The 24690-nt window shown below is 38.4% G+C and overlaps 1 protein-coding gene across 10 annotated transcripts in view; it reads left to right on the forward strand.

Annotated features, from left to right (window-relative positions):
• Positions 1 to 24690, forward strand: part of HELZ (helicase with zinc finger) — a 160590-nt gene that overhangs the window by 65883 nt on the left and 70017 nt on the right. For 8 of the 10 annotated variants that reach the window (XM_088138282.1, XM_088138276.1, XM_088138279.1 and 5 more), the window contains 4 exons: positions 5589 to 5719; positions 10434 to 10613; positions 11407 to 11511; positions 21264 to 21442. In XM_088138282.1, coding sequence (XP_087994408.1) covers positions 5589 to 5719; positions 10434 to 10613; positions 11407 to 11511; positions 21264 to 21442 — 595 coding nt within the window. The remainder of the gene's footprint in view (positions 1 to 5588; positions 5720 to 10433; positions 10614 to 11406; positions 11512 to 21263; positions 21443 to 24690) is intronic. The other 2 variants (XM_088138278.1, XM_088138281.1) reach the window with 1 other exon arrangement.

Genomic DNA, 24690 nt, shown 5'->3' on the forward strand with positions numbered 1-24690 from the left:
GAGCTATGTGAAACTGATACAGTCAGATTTGCCTTCTTCCTCATGTTTCTGCTAGTTTCCTGTCTAGGTTCTGCCTGTCATAGACTTTTGCTTATATTTGCTTTAGCTCTTAACATTAGGGCTGTGCAAAGTATTTGAAAGAATGCCACAAATAGAGTGCCGTAAATGAAGCACCGCTCCTGGAAGTATTAAAGCAGCCACATTCTTTGGAAGGCTCACAGCTCTATTTTGAAGAATTTCTTCAGCTGTGTGTATGTGTGTGTGTGCCCATGTACAAGCAAGTGGCTTTGTTTCACTAGTGGTCCCAAGTTGATTTTCTTTTATTCTCTGTATACTAAAGATGGAAACAAGTTTGACTTTAAAAGATGGAATTTTTATTTTCTTGCTTCTTTTTTCCAGCAAGCTTTAAAGCAATGTAATCCTATTTCTTTACATGATAGGATATAATTTACATGTTTGTAGGCTATTCCAGAACTCCATCTAACACTGTAACCTGATATAAATGTGACATAAGCATCAGTCTGCCTTTCTCTTTTTGTCCAATGAAGAACTCTCACAATTTCAAACGCTTGAATGCTAGTTTGATTTGTAAAAGTATTGCCTTATTATGGATATTGCATTTTCCCCCCCTTATGGTCAAAACAGCTCCTTTTTGTTGTATGTACATAAATAATATAGGAAATAATTTAATATTTAAGTTTTGTAATACTTAGGAAAATCGTTCTGACACCATAACAGCATTTCAAGATATTTTTAATGTAGTACTCTGGTTATATTTCTACTGGGAATTGTGGTGGAGAACATGTTCTATTTCACTTGTGTTAAATTTTGTGGTTTTAAACTTTACATTTTGTCTTTTTAATTGTGTCTTTTTGAATATATCTGTGTGTATGTATATATAAATAAACTTATCTCAATATTATAGAATTGTTTGAACAGTGAAAAGCACCATGTTGTTGTTGTTCAGTCGTTAAGTCATGTCCGACTCTTCGTGACCCCATGAACCATATTGCGCCAGGCCTTCCTGTCCTTCACTGCCTCCCTGAGTTTGCTCAGTTTCATGCTCATTGCTTCAGTGATGCTATCTAACCATCTCATTCTCTGCCATCCTCTTCTCCTTTTGCCTTCAATCTTTCCCAGCATCAGGGTCTTTTCCAAAGACTCCTCTCTTCGCATTAGGTGACCAAAGTATCTGAGCTTGAGCTTCATTATCAGTCCTTCCAATGAACAATCAGGGTTGATTTCCTTTAAGATTGACTGGTTTGACCTCCTAGCAGTCCAGGGGACTCTTAAGAGTCTTCTCCAGCACCACAGTTCAAAGGCATCAATTCTTCGGCGCTCAGCCTTCTTTATGGTCCAGCTCTCACAGCCATATATTACTACTGGAAAAACCATAGCTTTGACTATGCGGATCTTTGTCGGCAAGGTGACGTCTCTGCTTTTTAATATGCTATCTAGGTTTGCCATAGATTTCCTCCCAAGGAGCAAGCGTCTTTTAATTTCATGGGTGCAATCTCCGTCTGCGGTGATCTTGGAGCCCAAATAAATGAAGTCTGTTACTGCTTCCATTTCTACCCCTTCTATTTGCCAGGAATTGATGGGTCCAGATGCCATGATCTTAGTTCTTTTAATGTTGAGTTTCAAGCCAGCTTTCGCACTCTCCTCTTTCACCCTCATCAAGAGGCTCTTTAGTTCTTCTTCACTTTCTGCCATTAGGGTGGTATCGTCTGCATATCTGAGGTTATTGATGATTCTCCCTGCAATCTTAATTCCGGCTTGTGATTCTTCCAGCCTGGCATTTCTCATGATGTACTCTGCATATAGGTTAAATAAGCAGGGTGACAGTATACAGCCTTGTCATACTCCTTTCCCTATTTTGAACCAATCGGTTGTTCCATGACCGGTTCTAACTGTTGCTTCTTGGCCTGCATACAGATTTCTCAGGAGACAGGTAAGATGGTCTGGTACCCTCATCTCTTTACGAATTTGCCACAGTTTGTTGTGATCCACACAATCAAAGGCTTTTGCATAGTCAATGAAGCAGAAGTAGATGTTTTTCTGGAACTCTTGTGCTTTCTCCATGATCCAGCGAATGTTGGCAATTTGATCTCTAGTTCCTCTGCCTCTTCGAAACCCAGCTTGTACATCCGGTAGTTCTCGGTTCACGTACTGCTGAAGCCTAGCTTGTAGGATTTTGAGCATAACCTTGCTAGCATGTGAAATGAGTGCAATTGTGTGATAGTTTGAGCATTCTTTGGCATTGCCCTTCTTTGGAATTGGAACATAAACTGACCTTTTCCAATCCCGTGGCCACTGTTGCGTTTTCCAAACTTGCTGGCATATTGAGTGCAGCACTTTAACAGCATTGTCTTTTAGTATTTTAAATAACTCAGCTGGAATACTGTCATCTCCACTAGCTTTGTTGTTAGCAATGCTTCCTAAGGCCCACTTCACTCTCTAGGATGTCTGGCTCAAGGTCAGTGACCACACCAGCATGGACATCAGGGACATTAAGATCTTTCTTGTATAGTTCTTCTGTGTATTCTTGCCACCTCTTCTTAATCTCTTCTGCTTCTGTTAGGTCCCTGCCTTTTTTGTCCTTTATCATGCCCATCTTTGCACTAAACGTTCCTTTGATATCTCCAATTTTCTTGAAGAGATCTCTAGTCTTCCCCATTTTATTGTTTTCCTCAATTTCTTTGCATTGTTCATTTAAGAAGGCCTTCTTATCTCTCCTTGCTATTCTCTGGAAATCTGCATTCAGTTGCTTATATCTTTCCCTTTCACCCTTGCTTTTCACATTCCTTCTTTCCACAGCTGTTTGTAATGCCTCATCAGACAGCCATTTTGCTTTCTTGCATTTCTTTTTCCTTGGGATGGTTTTAGTTGCTGCCTCCTGTACAATGTTACAGACCTCCGTCCATAGTTCTTCAGGCACTCTGTCTACCAAATCTAATCCTCTAAATCTATTCGTCACCTTCAGTGTGTACTCACAAGGAATATGATCTAAGTCATACCTGAGTGGTCTAGTGGTTTTCCCTACATTCTTCAATTTAAGCCTAAATTTTGCAGTAAGAAGCTCATGATCTGAGCCACAGTCAGCTCCTGGTCTTGTTTTTGCTGTCTGTATAGAGCTTCTCCATCTTTGGCTGCAAAGTATATAATCAATCTGGTTTCGGTATTGACCATCTGGTGATGTCCATGTGTAGAGTCGTCTCTTGTGTTGTTGGAAAAGAGTATTTGCTATGACTAGCTTGTTCTCTTGACAGAACTCTATTAGCCTTTGCCCTGCTTCATTTTGTACTCCAAGGCCAAATTTGCCTGTTATTCCGATTACTCCTTGACTTCCTACTTTAGCATTCCAATCCCCTATGATGAAAAGGACATCTTTTTTTGGTGCTAGTTCTAGAAGGTGTTGTAGGTCTTCATAGAAGCGGTCAACGTCAGCTTCTTCAGCATCAGTGGTTGGGGCATAGACTTGGATGACTGTGATATTGAATGGTTTGCCTTGGATACGCACTGAGATCATTCTGTCGTTTTTGAGGTTGTACCCCATTACTGCCTTTCCCACTCTCATTGACTATGAGTGCAACTCCATTTCTTCTAAGGATTTCTTGGCCACAGTAGTAGATATAATGGTCACCTGAATTAAATTCACCCATTCCCGTCCATTTCAATTCGCTGATTCCCGACGTTCAATCTTGTCATCTCATGTTTGACCACATCCAGCTTGCCTTGGTTCATAGATCTTACATTCCAGGTACCTATACAATATTGTTCTTTACAGCGTCGGACCTTCTTTTCGCTTCCAGATACATCCACAGCTAAAGTCCTTTCGGCTTTGGCCCAGCCGCTTCACTCTTTCTGGAGCTACTTGGAATTGCCCTCCGCTCTTCCCCAGTAGCATATTGGACACCTTCCGACCTGAGGGGCTCATCTTCCGGCGTCATATCTTTTAGCCTTTTAACATTGTCCATGGGGTTTTCTTGGCAAGGATACTGGAGTGGGTTGCCATTTCCTTCTCCAGTGGACCACATTTTGTCAGAACTCTCTGTCATGACCTGTCCGTCTTGGGTGGCCCTGCACGGTATAGCTCATGGCTTCACTGAGTTACACAAGCCCCTTCGCCACGACAAGGCAGTGATCCATGAAGGGGAAAAGCACCATAGAAATGTTATAAATGAAGTAACATTGCCTTGTAATGGCTGGTTTTAAAACAGTCAGGGGGTTTTGCTGATTTTTAAAACATTTTTTACTTTTCTAATGGGTTGATAAAATAGAGATTTTTATGTCTTTCTCCTTCAGAGTAATGTTTGTTTTTACCTTAATTAACAATAGATAATTTATTTGCATTGTATCAGTTTGGGGTATTAACTGTGTGGTTAAGTAGGAATGTGTTAATTATTAGTTATCATTCACGTTTCAAAAAGTTTGCCCACAAATAAATTATGTAGCTATATGGTGCCAGGCTTTGGGGATTCATTATTTGCATGAGTCTTAAAATGTAGGCCTGTGAAAGAAAACAAAACTCAATGAATATGTGAGAGAAGGAACAAGGTGGGTCATTTTGTAGGCAACACATTGTCACCTTTTATCTATTCTTTATCATTGGAGGAATAGGGCAGAACACTATTTTCTTGGTTTCCCCTGCAACCCCCAGTGTTACAATCTCATGCAGTTTGGGGAGTGACATTGGAAGTTAAAAATGTATGCCCCATACTGTTCATCTAGTGGGAATTTCCATTGAATCATGGTTGTCTTGGATAAATCCTTTCCTTTCAGAGAAGCAAGCTGGATCCAAACTATTTGATAATCACATGCAATACGTTTTAATATTTGTATAACACTATCATAAGTGGTACCTCCTGCAATTTATAATAATCACATCCTGCCATATCCTTTTCGCCTTTCCCTCTTCTCTATCCAATGGATGTACAAGTAGGATAACTTTTAATGCATTGTGATAAAGCAGTTTTGATCCACAAAAAGCTGTGTCACAATAAATCTGTTAATCTTATGGCATCTTATAGTTGATAAAACAGAGCTATCAATATACATAGAATTGATTTATGCAGAACTCTGAAGGGATTATTCACATTTTTAAAAAAATTGTCTTACTGATTCATATTTTATGCACAAATTTGTAAGAACCAATTTGTTCACAGTTTTGATTTTAAATCACTGCTTTTTGGACAAGAAAATAAATGTAAAATTAATACTATGTGTTTCAAACTTTGATAAATGATTTTATAGACTTTCTGGATAATTTCATTGAGAAGACTGGATTCTGGTTGTTTATAGAATTCATTAAAGTATGAAAGACCTAATACAACTGATTTTACAGAAGAAAACATTTTTAAAAATGAATTACAAAATGTCTTATTGGGCTTTTCAGTGTCCAAACTTTTCTTAAGCCTGTTAGTGAATACTTTTCTTAATAAGATTTATTTAATTGGTGAGTTACGTAACTGAAAAAAGTTCAGTATAACTACTTCTTTTAATTTCCTGTCTTCTGGCATTTCATTCATTCATTCATTCATTCATTCATTCATTCATTCATTTTTGCATTCATTTTGTATGCACTATAGGTTGAGCTTCAGTTTCAGTTAAACCGCTTACCCCTCTGTGAAATGCATTACGCCTTGGACAGGATCAAGGACAATAGTATTCTGTTTCCAGATGTCAGCATGACCCCCACAATACCTTGGAGTCCCAACAGGTACAAAAGTATTAACACTTTGATACCAGGAGCTGGTATATTAAAATTACTTTGCATTCCTTGTAGTAGATGATTCATATATGCTTGTCCACTTAAATTTCTTATGTAAAGTGAAGGGATGAGAAATAAATGAGTAATTTTTCCTATGAATGTTGGGATCAGGCAATCAACTAATTTATTATTCTTTATATCAAAGGCCAGTTTTAATCATTCACATATTTTATGGAAGAAATGCTTGAAAAATGAACTGTTCTTTTAAATGTGCATGTACTTAATTCAGTTTAAAGCTTTCTCTGTTGGAAGCATTCATGTTGGTTTATGTAACATCAAGAAAAGCTGGACCTGTATGGCACAATCACCAAAAAAACTGGGTATGAGAGGATTTTATGTGGGTAATATGCCTGATGATGTGATCTTCTGGTTGAGGTTATGGTGAGAGCCAGTAACATTTCCAATATCAAATTTGGCATATGTAGCATATTAAGCCAGTTTTTTTTTTTAATCTGACTATTAAACTAGCAGGTAATAGATGGCAAATTAAACTGATGAGAATTTTTATTATGCCTGTACAGTGGTACCTTGGGATACGAACTTAATCCGTTCCGTGACTCTGGGCATATCCCGAGTTGGTCATAACCCGACGCAAATTTCCCCATAGGGTTCAATGTAAATCCGGTTAATCCGTTCCGCCCTCCGAATTTGGTTGCACCCCGAAGCAAATTTTCCCATAAGGTTCAATGTAATTACCGTTAATCCGTTCTGGCGTCCACGGACCACGCGTCAGGGGCGGGAAAACGGCCGGGCGCCATGCGGTGCAGCACGCCGGGAAAACAGCCGGGTGCCATGCAAAGTGGCGGGAAAACGGCCGGGCGCCGCGGGAAAACGGCCGGGCGCCGCGCAGCGCGGCAGGAAAACGGCTGCGGACCACATGTCGGGCGGAAAAATGGCCGCGGACCACATGTCAGGGTGGAAAAATGACCGTACCCCGAGGCGGAGTTCGCACATCGAGGTAAATCTTTGCGGCCGGAACTGGTCGTAACCCGAAAAGTTCGTTAGTAGAGGCGTTTGTATCCCGAGGTACCACTGTATATTGCTTGGGCATATATTTTTTGTAGTTCAATAAATGCAAACATTTCTGAGATGTGAATAATCTACTGGCAATATAAATAGTATATACTTAAAAAAGGTAGCAAAAAAGAATTCAAGAATCAAAGGTACAGGCTGTCCCCAGTTTAAGAACAAGTTCAGTTGCCAAGGCCTGTCCTTAAGTCGAATTTGTATGTAAACCAGAACAGCGTTATTGTATAATACTGTATGAGTAGTATGGTGTAATTAACTCGAACCATTGTGTATTTAACTCAAATTTTGCTACAGTAGGCTCTGTTCTTAACTGTGGGTCCATCTGTAAACTTGGTGTTCTTAACCTGGGGACTACCTGTATTTTACCATATGAGGAAACAGTGCCACATACAAAGCCTTTCTGAGCTTGAATTTATACTGATTTCATTGTGTGAAAGTAAGGTACATTGTAAGCTAGAAAAGGAGCAGACAACCTTTTTGTGTCAACAGCTCTTTTTTATTTCCATTTCTTTAGTGTGCAAGATAATTATATCATTAGAGAAGACAAAATTAAGAATTTGAACCTGATATTTCTCTTTTTAGAGTTTTAAAAGCTTGTTTAGGTTTTAGCTTTATCTCCTAATGGCAGTACCAAGCCAACATTAGCTGATCTCAGAAAAGCTAAGCAGGTTTAGACCTGGGAACAAGGCAATGGCAAACCACTTCCATATTGTTGTTGAAAAAATGTGCAGTACATGTAGTCATCAGGAGCCAAATTCAACCAAAGGACTCTTCACCTTTTATCACAAAGACAAAAACATAGCAATCATTCTTGAATAGAGGTAGTTCTTGCTTAACAACCCTAATTGGGACCGGAATTTCCATTGCTAAGTGAAGCAATCATTAGGTGAAACATCACATGACCATATCACTTAGTGATGGCAGTTTCAGTAGTCCCAGTTGCAGTCGTTAGGCCAGGACTGCACTGTTGTTAGGCAAGGACCTCATGCTTCTCCTGCCCTGCCACACTCACCTCTGCTTTAACTCCCTCCACTCACCTGTTTTCCCCCTATCTCTGTGTTTTTGGCCTTCCTGTATTCTGCCGCTGCCCCCTGCCCCTCCCTGAGACTTTGCAGGAGGAATGCTGGGGCGAGAGTGAGCAGAGGGCCTGTGGGTAGGTTCTGTTGGTGCTGGGCTTGCCTCTACCCCTCACTGAAGCCCACAGTCCAGTTCTCTAGAACTACTTCCAATGTAGCTGCACAGCACATGCCTCTGGAGAACTGGTATGTGGGCTTCAGCACATTGGAAGCTGCTGGCCCTTCACAAGGCTTTGCAGGAGGCAGGTTGGGTCGAGAGTGAGTAGAGGGCCTGTGGGTAGGCTCTGCTAGCGCTGGGCTCGTCTCCATCCTTTGCTGAAGCCTGCAGGCCAGGTCTCCAGGAGCACTTCCAGTGCAAACTGCAGAGCGTGCACTGTGCTTCTGGGAGCCCTTGTCCCTCCCCTTCCTTCAGTTCTGCCAGCACCCCAAACAGCGCCTCCAGCACAGCCTCCCCCTTCACTCGAGGAGGCACTGCTGCCTCCCCTGCCTCGCCTGGTGATGGAGAGCACTGTGCCTTGCCATTCCAATCTGCTGCCTCTTCCCTGGCTGGTCCTGGCAAGCTCCCTTTGGCAGACAAGTTTCTGCTGCCCTGCCACGCTCACCATGTGCATCCCAGGGTTGCACCCTTGCCCAACGCCTGGATTCTGGGCCAGCAGCAGGAGGAAAAAGATGGTGAAAGTTGGATGGGGGCGGTGGTGGCAGGGAGCAGCAGGGGTATGTGGTAGAGTGCAGGGTGGCCAAAAGGGTATAGATGGGGAAAGATAGGTGGGTGGGAGAGTTGAAGCACCCCTGTGGTTGTAAGTGCGGGTGGGCTGCCACGTGCCTGAATTTTGATCACACGACTGGGGTAACTGCAAAGGCTCGAACTTCGTGGATTGGTTGTAACTACCATTCATTCAGCACCACCGTAACTTCGAATAGTTGCTGAATGAATGGTCGTTAAACAAGGACTACCTGTAGTTCTTATGCTGTTTTTTATGCCTTTCGATGGTGCAGCACAAAGAAAGCCTTGCAAGAGCATATCTCAGGAACAAATAGGTGGTTTGAAGGAAATACTTGACAAGGGGATGCACTCCTCCCTAGTATCAACTTCACTGCATTGAGTGAAGGACTGCAAGTGGCTCATAATTTATTATTATAAATGTAACATAAATGTAAATGTATACCTGTTATCATTTTACAGATGTAATTCTGGTGCTTCAGCGACTGGAGTTTTCTACTCTGTATGCCTACTTTTAAATCTACCACTGTCCATGCTAAAGCTGCATTTAAAAATCATTAACCTTCTATATAAGGTCTCGAGAGAATTTACTACCCCAATTTCATTATTTATAAAACCTATAGTGCCAGTGTTTCTCAGTCTCAGATGTAGGCTTTTTATACCAAAAATAATTAATAAAAAACATCTACCCAGTTGATTACATTTTTTTGAATTATATGGTTCATTTCTGTTTTTTTTTTTTTTGTAAATTCACTTGTTTTTTTTAGTTAATCAAAAATAATTATATTATGTTGTGCTAAACAGATTGAACAATGAATGAACAAGTATTATGCTGATGTAATGACAATTGAAATTTTAGTACAGCTTTTAAACTTAACTTTGATTATAAAAGCAATGTGAAGGAGAGGTTAATGTTAATCATAGGGATGCTCCCTATGCACTCCCAACTTTTCACTCATGAGCTATTTTGCATGCAGAAGAGCTGTTTTGGCCTGTGTCAAACCAGGTTGGGGTGTTTTAGGTCATGCCCAGAATGAAATGGGGCTATTTTGTTCCAGGCAAAAGTGGTTTGGGAGGAGCGGGCAAAAAGTCAAGGATGTCATCTGCTGAGGTGAGGCAGTAGAAAGGAGGAGCATGCTGGAAAGATGTGCGGCAAGTGGAGTGGTGGGATATGCTGGGATGGGACCTTGACAGGAGTGGTTGAAGGGATGGAAGGAGGAAATATCCTGGGAAAATCAGAGGCAGGCGCGCAGTCCAGTGGGACATGCTGCGCTGGGACATCAGTGGCAATAGCTGAGGGGAGGGGGAAAGGTGCTGGGAAGATTGAGGGCAGGTGGGCCAATGGTATACGTATGAGACATTGGTGACAGTTGCATAAAGGAAGAGAAGGTGCTGATAAGATTGGGAACAAGCAGGTTAGTGCGATATGTCCCACTGGGAATACTGAAGGAAAGAGGAAGAGAGGGGGAAGAACACACCAGCCTTGACCTACTCTGGCCATCCAGATTTTGTTTCATTTTAAACAAAGTGTTCTGGATTTTGGTTCTGGCTAACATGAAATATTTCAGCAGAACCTCTAGAATTCAGTAGTTTGTTCCAGGTTCAAAACGAATTCCACCCCCCCCCCCCGCATTTGATACACTCCCCTAGTTAATCAGTGTTAAAGTTAAAAACTAGTTGGACAGTATGAACAAATATTAAACAGTTTTAATTTTTTAAAAAAGGGATATCATTTATCCTGAGTATTATTTGAGATTATAAAAACAGTGTTACAATTTATTAATACAATATTTGTTTCAGATGTGTCTTTGATTGTATCCTGCTTTCTGTTGTGCAGGCAGTGGGATGAGCAGTTGGATCCTAGACTCAATGCAAAGCAGAAGGAGGCTGTTCTGGCCATCACAACTCCACTGTCAATTCAGCTGCCTCCAGTCCTTATTATCGGTCCTTATGGGACAGGCAAAACCTTCACTTTGGCTCAGGCAGTCAAACAGATTCTCCAACAGCAGGATACTAGGTGAGATGGGATGATCTACAGATTTTTAATCAGAAGGCAAATGCCTATTTAAAAGTTAGCAGTGTAGAATTTCCATTTGGCTTTACCCCCCTCCCCCACCATCCATCATTGTTTTATATAGATATTTAGGAGAGCATTTGTGAATCTAGTCTCTCCTTTTGAAGTATGAATTAAAATTGGCACCCTGTGAAGAAAAGCACAGTATTACGTTTAGAAATCAGTGATTTGTATAGAAGTATTTTAGTGGTCTTTGTTTTTAAAACTGTTACTTTTTTATTTACCCACAATTATATGCCACCTCTTCCTGTGACTCTAGGTGGCTTAAAATATATAAAACTAAAACATACATAAAATACAATAAAAGCAATTAATAATGAATAAAATTGTTAAATACTCTAAAAGGCATGAAGGTAGGGGCACATATGACCTCGGGGCCATGCTGTTCCAGGCAGAGGGGGCTGCTCCTGAGAATGTCATTTTCCACCCCATCCCCCAATTTTTTTCCAGGTAGGCACCTGAAGCATTGTCTTCCTGCTAGACCATGGAGCCAGGCAGGCAGGCAGATTCTACCTGGAGAAGACGGTCCTGAAGTAGTGCAAAGCAATTTTAAATGTTTTGTTGAAAAGGTGTACATTCCTACAGAAGTTAGGAACATCATTAAATCATAAAATTTGCAGATTAATTTCATTGAAAGAAATATGCAGAAAAGATGATCACTATTTTTTTGTAATTTTACTGCTTTGAATGATTTTCTGTTTCTTCATTGCTTTTTTATTTGCACCATTTATTCCAGCAGGATTCTCATTTGCACCCATTCTAATAGTGCTGCTGATCTCTACATAAAGGATTATTTACATCCATATGTAGAAGCAGGCAATCCCCAGGCAAGACCTCTCAGGTATTTTTTAAGGTTTATTATGTATCTATACAATATCTTAAGAAAAGGTGTCTGTTCCAAACTGTTTTTAAAAACCATAGAGCTTTCAAGTTTATTGGCATTTTAAAATGATGCTTTTGCATAACCTAGAGACTTTAACATGCATAATGAAAGAATGTCATTTGTGAGCTCATTTCATGCATTAAAGATAAAGACATCCTTTTTTAAGTTGTTCTTATGTGGATATTTGTGCTTTCCGAACTGAACAAATTTTGATATGGTCCTCTAAAAAGCTGCTAAAATATTTTAACAAAATATTGATTGAATTTTATTAGAGGTAAATAATGCTTCTTTAATTCAGAGCCAATTTAGAGTGAACAATTGTTTAAAAAGCTACATATCTGGAAAATCATAAAAAATTAGTTCAGTATCAATCTGTTTGTGTATTTAAATGAACTTGCTTCATGTATTTATGGAGTTAGCAAAAGAAAAAATAATCGAGAAATAAAAGATACATGATCCTTATGAGAAATTTGTGTACATTTATATCTGGAATATGTAATTTTTTCTTAAAATGTGTATATGTTTAATTTACAATAAGAGTTCATTTAAGTCCAAAACTTGCTATGAAAACTTCATCACTGCGTTCTATTGTCCTGATGTCAGGACTGTAGTTGAGCATGGATGGAATATTTCAGCAAAGAAATGTTTTATATTTAAAATGATATTAATGGGCATGTGAAGTGACAGCTTTGCTCTAGTGTCACCTGTAACAAAGATTACTCCATTCATAGCAACCTGAAGTGTATAAAATATTTCAATTTTGAACTGTCTCAAATTCAAAACACTCCATTTCAAATGTGAGATATTTTGAGTTTAAAACGTTTTGCGTATCACAGTGAGCTATCCTGGTTTCTCCTGTAATGTTTCCTTTCTTACTCTGAGATAGCTTAAAATTAGAATTTCTACCTTCTACCCATAAAAACAGAAAAGGATCCCATGCATCAAAACTATTCTTTTCCAAGGAACAGTCCTACCAAGAGTGTTCCTTTTCAGATGATCAGATAAATGGCATTAAGTGACTTCAAGAGATTTCATTTTCAGATCAAGGAATGTTTGAGTACAATAGAACATACCTCATTGTTTTCCTGCATCATTATTTTCATGAAACTATAGGTATGCTATATTTTCACCCTCTTCATTTGCAAACAAGTTATTGCGTTATATGAATAGATATCACTAGGGAAATTGATTCTGTTCATAACTGATCATATTTGGATAGAATCTTATTTGGGAATAGAATCTGTTTCTATTCAGTGTAATACAGGGGTTAAGCTATTTGGCTTGGATTGAGTAGATCCAAGTGCATCCCCATTCAACCATGGAACTCTCTGGGTGACTGGACCAGCTACTCTTCTTCCTGCCCAGCCCTGCTAACTCTCCCATGGTTATTGTTGTGGAGATAACTTTAGGAAGATTTCTACATAAGTTTGAACTCTACATAAAGATGGAAAATAAATGCAAAGAATAAAACAAATAGGTATTAGGAAGAAGTATTCCATGAAATCATATTGACTACGTATTCTTACAGTCTTTTAATTCCTTTGTAACATTGGCTTGTCTCACTGAAAGAAGTTATTTTTAACAGTTTGCTGCACATTTAGCCTTAGGGGGCAAGAACGTAGTATCACGGCTTTGCGTGCAGAAGGTCGTAAATTCAATCCCTGGCAATTTTAGTTGAAAAGGAACTGGAAAGCTAAGTTGCTGCCAATACAGATAGACAATTGATCTAAATGGACTAATAGTATGAGTCAGTATAATGCAGCTTTATACTGTATAGGGCTGCATTTCCATCTGGACATAGACTGGTCCCTCTAAGAGTTGAATGTTCATGCTGTGAGTTGATGGAAGTTTATGTTATGGTCATGACATGCGGATCTTGTAGTCTCATTAATTTCAGTAATTATTCCATTTGTGCAAAACAGGTTAGGGTTTAAATTGTAGCTTTTTATATTGACCTCTCCAAGGTTCTGAGAGTGTTGTGTTCTTCAAGCACTCATACTTGTCTCATTCAGTCAAATAATCCCCAGCCAAACTAAAACAGAATCTAATTCACAAGAAAGGTATTGTGATTTCCCTTGTTCCATAAAATCAGATAATTTAAACAAGCTACTTTTTTTACAGTTCCTTTGAATAATCAAATTGTGTATCTTTAATTATGAGGAGGAATTAGGGCACAAGAGAAATTGATGTGGGTAACTTTTTAGAGCTAGTAAGCCAAATCTTTAGATCATTTTTAGATTTTTATTTATTGATTTAATATCTTTATTTTTGTAACTATTTAGATTAAAGATTATTTTATCTTTAAAAAAGAAACTTAAAAAATTAAAAGTACAAACTAAAAATACAAACTATGAAGGAAAAGAAAAAAATTATACCTTATATTTTATACTTATCAATAGTCACTAGTTTACCAATGAATTCATTACTACAATATGAACAATTCAAGTTACTATTGTATGATATCACAGAATCTTTGTGATAGTAGAGTAGCAATAGTAACACTTATTGCTACATCCTTTGATTGTAGAAAAACAGATCACACATTTCCAACAACCATTCCTTGACTTCTGGAATAATATCACTTTTCTAATTTCTTAATATAATTCTTTTTGCCCCATAAACAGTCAAATTCCAAAGCTTTGGTATATAATTTAACATTATATTAATATATTTAACATTTAAAGATTTTCTCATAAATTTTCTAATATACATTAATATACTATCCCAAAAAGATACTAAATGATCACATGGCCATATCATGTAGATCAGCGTGCCCTCAAATTTCTTACACCTCCAGCATAAAAAATCTGATGTTCATCCTTTCACATATATTCTTTGGGGAGTCCAATATACCCTAAATACAGTTTTTGACGATTCAACCTTAATCTCAATTCTATAGGTACCATTTTAACTGTTTTTAGGACCTGAGGCCGTTGCTGTGGCTTTACGAGAAATTCCAGTTCTTTAATCCATGTTGAAATATCCCAGAAATGCCTACTTTAAAAATATTCTTGAGCTTTTGATAGAGATATGCTTTATGTTTTATTTCTGTAATGGATTTCATCAAGCAAGAAAGCAGCTGAGGTGCTTTTGAGGCAGCTAAAGCATCTGGTTCATATTGATCCGTTAGAACATGCTTAAGCTGAAGATACCTTCACTGTTGCAAATTGGGAAGACCAAATTCAATTTGAAGTCAAGAAACCATTTATAGAACTTATTTGTAATTTAACTATGGAGGAATTACTGGAGGTGTAAAATAGGAGTGCATAACAATTTGATATGGTCCATTGAAACTCAAGCTGCCATATAATCTTTTCAGATACTATGTAGGTGATTGTTTAAAAGACATGCAGTTTGGAATGCTTTGAATTTAAGTATTGACAAATCTCTCACTTTAGACCTTTGAAACTGACTATTTTCAGAAACCTGACCATTTAATACATTCAATAAGAAACTGTTTAGGTTTTCTGTCTAGCAGAGGAATGGATTCTGTTTGAAAAAGCAATAGCAAATGAGGTGCTATTTCTATTTTTAGAGACACTACAGTTGCTTAGAATGTTAATTTTTTACGCTTACCATGGTCAAAGTTCCACTGACATTCAGAAATGTTCAAGATTTTTATTTCACTCTATATAATTCCACCTTACCATTTTGAATACAAATAGAGAAGCAAGATTTATGTTCCTCATTTGCCCTTTGTTCAGGTAATTTGTCAAGCAGAATCAGAATTAATAGTTCTAGGAATGAATCACAGTAGAATTGTTTTCTTTTTTCATGTGCAAGAGAACAAGAAATCTAATGGATGTAATCCAGCTCCTTAATTTTCATTTTTGTGCTAGTGACTAGGCTATTGTTATTATGAAACATGCTTTAAGTGAAAACCCATATTTATATGGAATAAACTCCAGAGACTTTATTCCATATAGGGCACAAATTCATCTTCTCCTGCCTTTTCACATCTGCTATCTTGTCAGGTAACCAAGATATCATCTCATAGAGGGCTTTGATGCTTCTGCTAAGTTCTCTGGGAACTCATGGTGAAGCATATATAAAAGAAATTTAATATTTTTCAGTAACAGTGAAATTCTCTTTTTCCAGCTTCTAGTGTTTTTTTCAGCAGATATATCCAGGTTTTTGGAGGTTGATTGCTCAGGACTTCATAAAAATTGCTAGTGAGAGTAATGTCCCTAATCCAGTCTAGTCTGCTTTTTATTATTCTTCCACAACTAGCTAAAAAACTTTAATCGTGATTAAAGATTAGTAAAATAGGTTAAAACAGGATGAGGGAGGCCTCAAGAATCTATCTTGATTTGGCACTAGCATGATTCCTTCCCCTATTTTAAATAATTGCCTTGAGTTACATACATATGGGATAATTCAGATAGTTTTCATCTTTGGTATGTTTTTCACATGTATCTACTGTGTGTGTGTGTGTGTGTGTGTGTGAGTGTGTGTGCAAGACCAACTATAATCAAAGCCTTAGTGTCTTTGAAGTATGTTCATTTCTAAGTTTTGAAATGTTCACAAATGTTTTCAAAATAGCTGTGAGAAATAGCAAGGCAGTGGGAAGTGTTACATAACTGCTAGTTGCAAGACATTGTTATGCTAGACCTGAAGTATAAAATCACCTTGCTTAAATCACTCTTGCCTCACTGAAGGGTTTAATTTTTATTCATCATAGACCCAATTCAACTAAATTAAACAAAGCCAGTTTGAAAAGTTTTCTTATTTTCTTAAAATCTGAATTACAATTGTTCAGTGTTTGATCATTTTTTAAAATGAAGTTGTCCCTAAAATTAGTATGAGGGAAATAAAAACTTATGGAAGGAAGAATAAATCAAGGATATTATATGGCTTAGCACTTTCACTGTGTTTGACATAACTTTATTGATGCATGGTTCTGAGCTTAGAAAATCCCTTTTATTTATCAAACATAAATTATGAGGATAAATACATGTCAGTGAACTTCTACTTGTACAGTTCTCCCCCTTCCTCAAATCTGTTCAGAACCCCCCTCCCACCAGTTTGCAACAGATTTAGGAAAAGAAATTTGTTATATTAGCAAAGTCTGTTCTGCTGACAAACAGATAACAATGGATATCAAATATCCATAAGATGTAATTGATAGTCTAATTTCTGAATAAGAGTGCAACAATCCCCAGTCAAATTACAACAAATTTAATAAGAATGAGTTGTAATTTTTGTAAATTGTGTCATACTGTGCATAGCTCTTAAATGCTTTGCGGAAAATAGTGCTTGCTTTCATATGGGAATGTGCTAACTTGTATAGTCGGTGCTTCCTTGGAGTGGTGTGATCTGAGCATTGTAGGGAGGTTTTGTCTGTTTCCAAATGGAGCACTCAAATTAGCCTGTCCCAAAATGTTCTGGGAACAGATAATGTATTTTACAAATATCTCTTTCACACTGGCAGATACCTACTATTATTACAGATGTATTGTGGGGAACAACTTTAACATTTGTACAGATATATATCAGGATTTCTTGATCTTTTGGCTCAGTAGGTATGTTTGGAGTTTTGAGAACTTGTCCTAGACACACTCACAAGTGGCTGACGTAGAGGATGTAGTGTCTATGAAATGGTACAAAGCACCATTTCATAGACAGCAAACTGAAAAGTTGATCCATACCTTCCCCTCTAGTTCCCAAGATTCTCTCTATTTGTTTATTTTCTTGCAGGTGGGCATACCTCTAAATAGAGTACTAGTCACTGGATTTGTGGGATCCAGAAGTATTCTTGGAAGCAAAAATGATGTATCTGGGTGGTAGTTTGGTTTGGAGCATTATGACTCTTTGTTTATTTATTTTAACTAAAAGAAACTTTAAAAAAGCTCTACATGTGATAGGGTATGAAGCCTGGCAGGTGCAACAATTTTTTTAGCACTGTACAAGCTCAATGCCTTATCTGCCATTAATTTTTAGGTTCTTTAATTAAAATTTTTAAATGGAAAGCTAGCATGCCTCTGGGGTCATTTGTAATTCTAAAATTGTGCCTGTGCAATGTACGCATTAGAACATAAAAATATTGGTTCACTGCAGCCCAGTGGTGGTGGTGGTTTTGAAGTAGGCCCAAGAAAAAAGAGATAAATGCAGGCGGTAGGGAGCATCCTGGAAGGCAGGCACGATGGAAGAGAGAATTTTACAGGTTTGCTGTATGGTGAATAGATGTTTTGTGACTGGTAAACTTTTTGTGAATGTGTGTCCCCCCCATAGCTATTTTGTGATGCTCTTGAAATTCTTGCCTGCTGGTCCCAAAAAGTTGTAGAATTAAATGTAGCTACGGGGTTCTTTATCATTTCAAACTCTGGGCTTTTGGATTCATTGCACTATTAGTAATTTTGGCAGTCTGTTAAATAGAACAGAGTTGATAACACTAAGATAAGCTAGTATTGGATGAATTCTTGAGGAAAATGTTGGAGCATTCTGTTCTTTATGAAAAGAACGGATACTTATAATTAAAAAGGGTATATTTATAGACTGTCAATAAAAGATACAAAAAATCCCCAACTTTAAATTATGCGGATACTAATATATACTGATTAAACAGTTCACAAATAATTCATGATAATGCCTACCAATAGAAATACAAAATTAGTTGCAATTTCCCTGGAGGCTGGGCTTCAATACTGCTGGTGGGGTTTGTTTTGCTGCATGAGTTTGGGACAGCAAATTGAGTGCCTTCCTCCTCCCCTCCATCAAATAACATGGTACCAAAAGCTGAGTAAAATATTGCAATCCTTAAGGCAGGAAGCCCCACAAGCATCTCTTCCCACTATTGGAAGTAAGATCAAAATAATAAACTAGCAATTTGCTATACTGTTCTTTCATAACCCAATGTGCTGGTACTCGAATTAGCTACTTCATATTGTAGAACTGTAAGGGTGGGATAATTTTATTTTCCCATGTATGGAATGACACATAAGGAAGTTGCTCTTTATTGACTCAGGCCATTAATTAATTTGTCCAGTATTTTCTGCACTAGAAGCTGCTCTTCAGGGTTTCAAACAAGACTTTTCCAGTCCTACCTGAAGATGTTGGAGTTCAACCTCAGACCTTCTGCATGTGCTTTTTCATTGAATTACAGTCCCTGCGGATAGCAACTAAGCTACTGCATACAGTATAAGCAGCAGTGTTTCACTTGCTCCCTTTGCTTTCTGTACAAAGGAGCAAAGCCATCTAAATTTAAACACAGGTAGTAATAACTGTAACAAGCCAGCTTGTCTTAACTGCCAAAACAAAAGGAAGCAAATTTAAGGTGGTGCTAATGGGTTCCTTGCTATATCTTTTCTCTTTGTTTGTCCTCTGCTTTCCATTTTGTGTCTTGTACTTTGATTCACTAAGCTCTTTATGTATCTGTCATACAACATCCTTCTTCTATATATCTATTGCTGATAAGACTTTGATTCATTGTCCTGCAAGCTATATGCCTCTCCTACATGTACCCTCTGCTTCATTTTCTAATTATTGTCTCTTCGAATTTTTTGAAGCACATTTTGCATGGCATGCAAACATGTCCTACAGATCCTTGGAACTGTAGTTGTAGCCTGCAACTTGATTTTACCATATTGATTTATTTGTTTAGCTTGGGTTGAGTGTCCTCTGCTGTGGATTCATTTATTGCTTTTGGGACTATTCTCACTCTGTATTTCTTACTCATATGGATTTTTTTCCCTGAATGCTTCATTTATGTATAATAGTTCTGCATATGTATATGGTACATTAGTGACTATATTTATAGCCTGTGGTTGGTCTCCACTTGTAAGCTTTCTGTTCTATATGAATTTATAGTTACATTCTGAATTATGGTGAATTGATCTGTAGTGGCCTGATATGAAGTGTGGTATTACTTGGCAGCAAGGAACCTTTAAATAATACAATTGTTATATGCCGACCATCAACCTTACCCATTTTGGTGCATTCACAGCTTGGAAGCCACTTCTTTGTCATATCTGTGTGTGCAGCAATTAAGCTGAAAGGTTGCCTACCCGTGTAGTAGATCAAAAGTTAGCAACCTTTTGGTGGCTGGGTGCAGTTTCCAATGATGAAGCAATAATACAGAGCTGGCATATTGGGGCTTTCTGGTTTTTCTTAGATCTGGGGAGCAAAGGTTTATTTTGTTTTTTTAAAGAAACTATATTAAGCTACAGGTTTGATATATTCAAATTTAAATATCAGGAATGTCAGGAAATTGTGACAGTGATTTTCAGCATATGAAGTTGGAGGGGCTCCGAGGGCTGCATAACAAAAAAATTGGGGGATGGCATGGGACTTTGGGCCATCAGGCTGCCTAACCTTCTAGTAGATGAACAAAATACCTTCTGTGGAATCTACACTTTACTACACAGTACCTACCAGGTTCACATGCCATTTTGTGATCTGTAGGTACTTTAATTGTAAAATATGGGAAGATAACTTTAGTAGCAGATATGCTACTTTATGATGCAACTAGTTTATGTTAATAATTGAGTCCAGAATGGGCAACAGAGGAAACAGCAGCATAACATGAAATTTAATACATACTTGTAATCATGTAGAACTCTCTTTCCTTGTTCCTGTTTCTTCATGGGATGAGGAACTGAAAGTGGATTTTGGGGATTGGAAATGCAAATACTATAAGATAGGCTTTGGTTACTTTGGCTGTCACTCCTCTTAAATCCAGGAGCCTTATTTTTGACATAAAAAAATAGAAATACTGATATTAATCCTTCAAAAGTTGTATGTCGTGCACTGGAGGTAAATTGCAAGGGTGAGGAGTGGAATCGGGCTGTTAAGAGTGGGTTGGATTTTCCCAGTGATATAGTCAGGTCAAGCAAAGGGGCAAAATGTAAGCTGGAAAAGCAAGTTGAAAGCAATTTGTAAAAGGGCACATAGATGGCTAAGGCGAATGCAGTGAGAAAGAAGAGCTGAACCATTAAGGAAGGGCTCACATGAAAAATCACAGTGATAAAAATCAAAGAGCTTGAGCTATTACTTGGTCCACAGGAATTCTGTTTTCCACAAAAATATAGCAGCTCAAAGAGCAGAGTTCAGATCAGTTCCTTGAAAGCTGAATGTTCAAGTCTGTTCATGGGCAATGATGATAACATTGTGAAATTTTCCAGATAAAATTGAATGTAGTTTATTAAGTGGTTGGTCTTTTAAAAAATGATGGTAATGTTGATTAATGCAAATAACAGCTTTTATCAGTTATTAGGGCTGTATAGTGCTTCAGATTCTATCTCTAAAAAGTGCTTGAGAGTGCTTTTTCTTGGAAAAGGCAGGGCTGCTTTATGGTGTTTCAGGTAGGTGCTGCTGCATTCAGGCTTCCATGTGCTCTGAAGCCCTTTTGGGGGATGGAATCTCAGATATTTCACGGTCCTAGCAATTACCTTCTGCACTAATAACTTGACTCCAGTAACCTTCTGGTGGAAATATGATATATCATTATTGAAGCCAATTAAGGCTAGATAATCAGATGTTTGCATAAATGTAACTGGTAGACTATGATGACCTGGGACACAGTTGTATTGGGGAGAGGGCTAAGTAGTTTTACACTGTAAAAGTAATGCATATAATGTTAGGGAATTCAGTGTATAGTACATTCTTTTATAGTTTAGCTTGCTTAACAAACAATGTAAGAAAAGCAGGAGAAAAGTTAAAAATTCACTGCTGCTATATTTTGCTAAAAAATAAGATCTTTTCCTCTTTTCCAGGGTTTATTTCAGAAATCGCTGGGTAAAAACTGTCCACCCAGTTGTGCATCAATACTGTTTGATTTCAAGCACACATGCCACCTTTCAGATGCCCCAGAAAGAAGACATTCTTAAACAACGAGTAGTAGTGGTTACTTTGAATACTTCACAGTATCTATGTCAGCTAGATCTTGAGCCTGGTGAGATAATGTTTATGAGAAATGATTACTGCTCCATTCTTTTCAATATACAGTTCTTGTGATCTTTTTCTACAAGAAGTGAAAGCTATCACAGCTTTATTTTGTGTGACATTCTGTGTGAATTGAAAGCAGTGAGAAAGCAGAAATATTAGCTCATGTTTTCTCTATATAAAGTTTTATATGTATTAATTCATACTTATGCATATTTTATCGTGGATCTTATTTCTCTGTGAAGTAGATAGTAAAGAAAAGATACTGTTAGCAATTTGATTGAAAATCAGCCAAATCTCATCTCTTCCCCCCATAAATGAAATAATAGTTTAGGATTTAAAGGAGCCTGACATTAATTTGATATGGCATACAGGTAGTCCTCGAGTTACAGCTACAATTGGAACCAGAATTTCCATTGCTAAGCGATGTAGTCATAAAGCGTGACTGCATTGCTTAGTGACAGCAATCCCTGTAGTCCCAGTTGCCACTGTTAACTGAATCCCATGGGCGTTAGGTGAAGCAACTTCTTGCTGGCTACCCGCAACCAAAGTCAGTGGGGAAGCTGGCAGGAAGTTGCAAGTCCCAGGCCAGCAGGCAAGTAAGTGGCTGTTGCCAGGTGTTGGAGGGAGTGAGAATGGGTGCGGGGGAGGGTCAGGGAGGGTGCGCAAGGGTGCCACATGGGTTGGGAAGGGTGTGAGGTGCACAGTGGTGTGTGAGAGGCACTGCATGGGTCACGGAGGGTGTTCAGGGGTGCATGAGAGGTGCCATGTAGGTTGGGGAGGGTGTGCAGCAGTGTATGAGAGGTGGTCTGTGGGTCAGGGAGGGGGTGTGGGGGTGTGGCATAGGTCGGGGAGGATGCATGGGGTGTATGAGTGGCTGGCATGGCGCGAATGCAGAGGGGCTGGGGAGGGGGTGCAGATGGGGAAAACTTAGCGACTTGTGACGTTCCCTGCTGGCTTCCCCATTGACTTTCTGGGGAAGCCAGCATGGAAAGTTGCAAATGGTGATCACGTGATCGCAGGGTGCTTGGCAACTGGTCGTAAGTGCGAATGGGTTGCCAAGTGCCCAGATCATGATCACGTGACTACGGGGGTGCTGGGACAGCCATAACTCCGAGGATCAGTTGTAACCACCATTTGTTCAGCACCGTTGTAACTTCAAACAGTCGCTGAATGAATGGTCGTAAGTCGAGGACTACCTGTAGATTCATCTCTTAGAAAGTTTGCAGTTATGGAGGAGGGGGATTAATTAACAGACATGAGAGAGAAAAATGTTGCTCCTACCTTTACTTCCACTTAGTTTGCAGGAACTTGGTACAGCCTTGATTCTTCAGAACATCTGACATCAGAATGTCTACCATAAGTGAGGAGAGAGCCAGTTTGGTTTAGTGGTTAAGGCACCAGGCTAGAAAGCAGGAGACTGTGAGTTCTAGTCCTGCCTTAGGCATGAAAGCCAGCTGGATCAGTTTGGGCCAGTTATTCTCTCTCAGCCCAACTCACCTCACAGAGTTGTTATTGTGGGGAAAATAGGAGGAGGAAGGAGTATTAGGTATATTCACTGTCTTGAGTTATTTATAAAAATAAGAAAGACAAGATTAAAAAACTCTAAAAAAGGGGGGGATTGACTATAAATCTGTTTTTACTATACTGATCTGGCTTAAGGATTTTCTTTAAATGAATTGTGGGTGGTGAGGAACACAAATATTTCTTTAAATGAATTGTAGGTGATGAGGAGGAGTTGGTATGATCTCCTAATTAGCTATATTTAAATGTTAGATCATTTATTATATGGTTAATCTATAAGCATTATAAGGAGAGTGGACAGATTTGCTCTGTATTTTCATCACTTCTCTAATTTTTACTAAACCTTTTAATTAGTATTGTTTTTAATTAGTTCTTGTTTGAAGAGACCCAAATATTAACTAATTAGAATTATTCTACATGTAAACTGTTCACGCTTAGTTGTTTGAAGGAACATAAAAGCAGTTGTAATAAATAAGATAATGAATATGTTCATGGGAAATAATCCAGAACTGTAAATATATTTGTACAGGAGTTGTTTATGTTCAGTCTTACTTTACTATAATATCAAAGCATATCTGTAATATATTCAATCTTATATATTTCTTGCCATATATTATGAATTTAAAAATGGCTTCCATATACAGTAGTACCTCTACTTACGAACGCCCCTACTTACGAAAATTTTGAGATACGACCAGCTCCGGCCCCAAAAATTTACCTCTACTTACGAACTCGCCTCGACTTATGAACCGGATCCGCGGCCATTTTCCTCCCGTTCCACGTGGTCCGCGGCCATTTTCCGCCTGTTCCACATGGTCCGCGGCCATTTTTCTGCCCGTTCCACGTGGTCCGCAGCCATTTTCCGCCTGTTCCACATGGTCCGCGGCCATTTTTCCGCCCGTGCCACGTGGTCCGTGGCCATTTTTCCGCCTGTGCCACGTGGTCCGCGGCCATTTTTCCGCCCTGCCGCGTGGTCAGCGGCCGTTTTTCCACCCCTGACGCGTGGTCCGCGGACGCCGGAACGGATTAACGGTAATTACATTGAACCTTATGGGAAAATTTACTTTGACTTGAGACCAACTCGACTTGAGATCAGAATCACAGAACGGATTAAGTTCGTAAGTAGAGGTACCACTGTATTCCCATCTGATCAAGAAAGTACTTCAGTGTTGTATCCTCTGATTTGCTCTGATATTTTAGCAGGAGCTCTACCTCCTTTACTTGTTCATACATGAGTAATACTATTTTTTGTTAAGAAATAAGTCATTCAGATGTAATGAGCTATTCAAAAATAAAATCCAGCATTGGTTGTTCATAATAATAGTTGAAGCCCAATAAGCAATTGAAATTTTAATTATAATATCTTTTAAGATATTTTTCAATTTCTTGCAGGAATTTATTATGAATATCAGAGGTAGTCTCTTCCAAATTGAGGATTATCCTTTCCCTGAATGAACATTTTGATCAATTTTTGTATACTGTAGCTGTATGTTCTCTCTTTCTCTTTTTCCAATCAGAAATTTTTGTATAATCTGGCATTTTTAAATTTGAAAGGTGATATTTTTCTCCAACTGGATTTTATTATTTATTTGCATGTAAATTAATCTGACATTTTTCAAATCCATACTTTTCATTCTGTTTTGGCCCAGATAATTTTCACAAAGTATTCTATCGATCAATAAATAACTGGCATTTATATATTGTCAGGAAAAGAAAAGTGATTAACAATTAAAA

Source organism: Python bivittatus, unplaced genomic scaffold (genome assembly GCF_059951505.1).
Source record: "Python bivittatus isolate LINGU-HERP-01145 unplaced genomic scaffold, Pbiv_v1 ctg000220_np1212, whole genome shotgun sequence".
Classification (NCBI taxonomy): Eukaryota; Metazoa; Chordata; class Lepidosauria; order Squamata; family Pythonidae; genus Python; species Python bivittatus.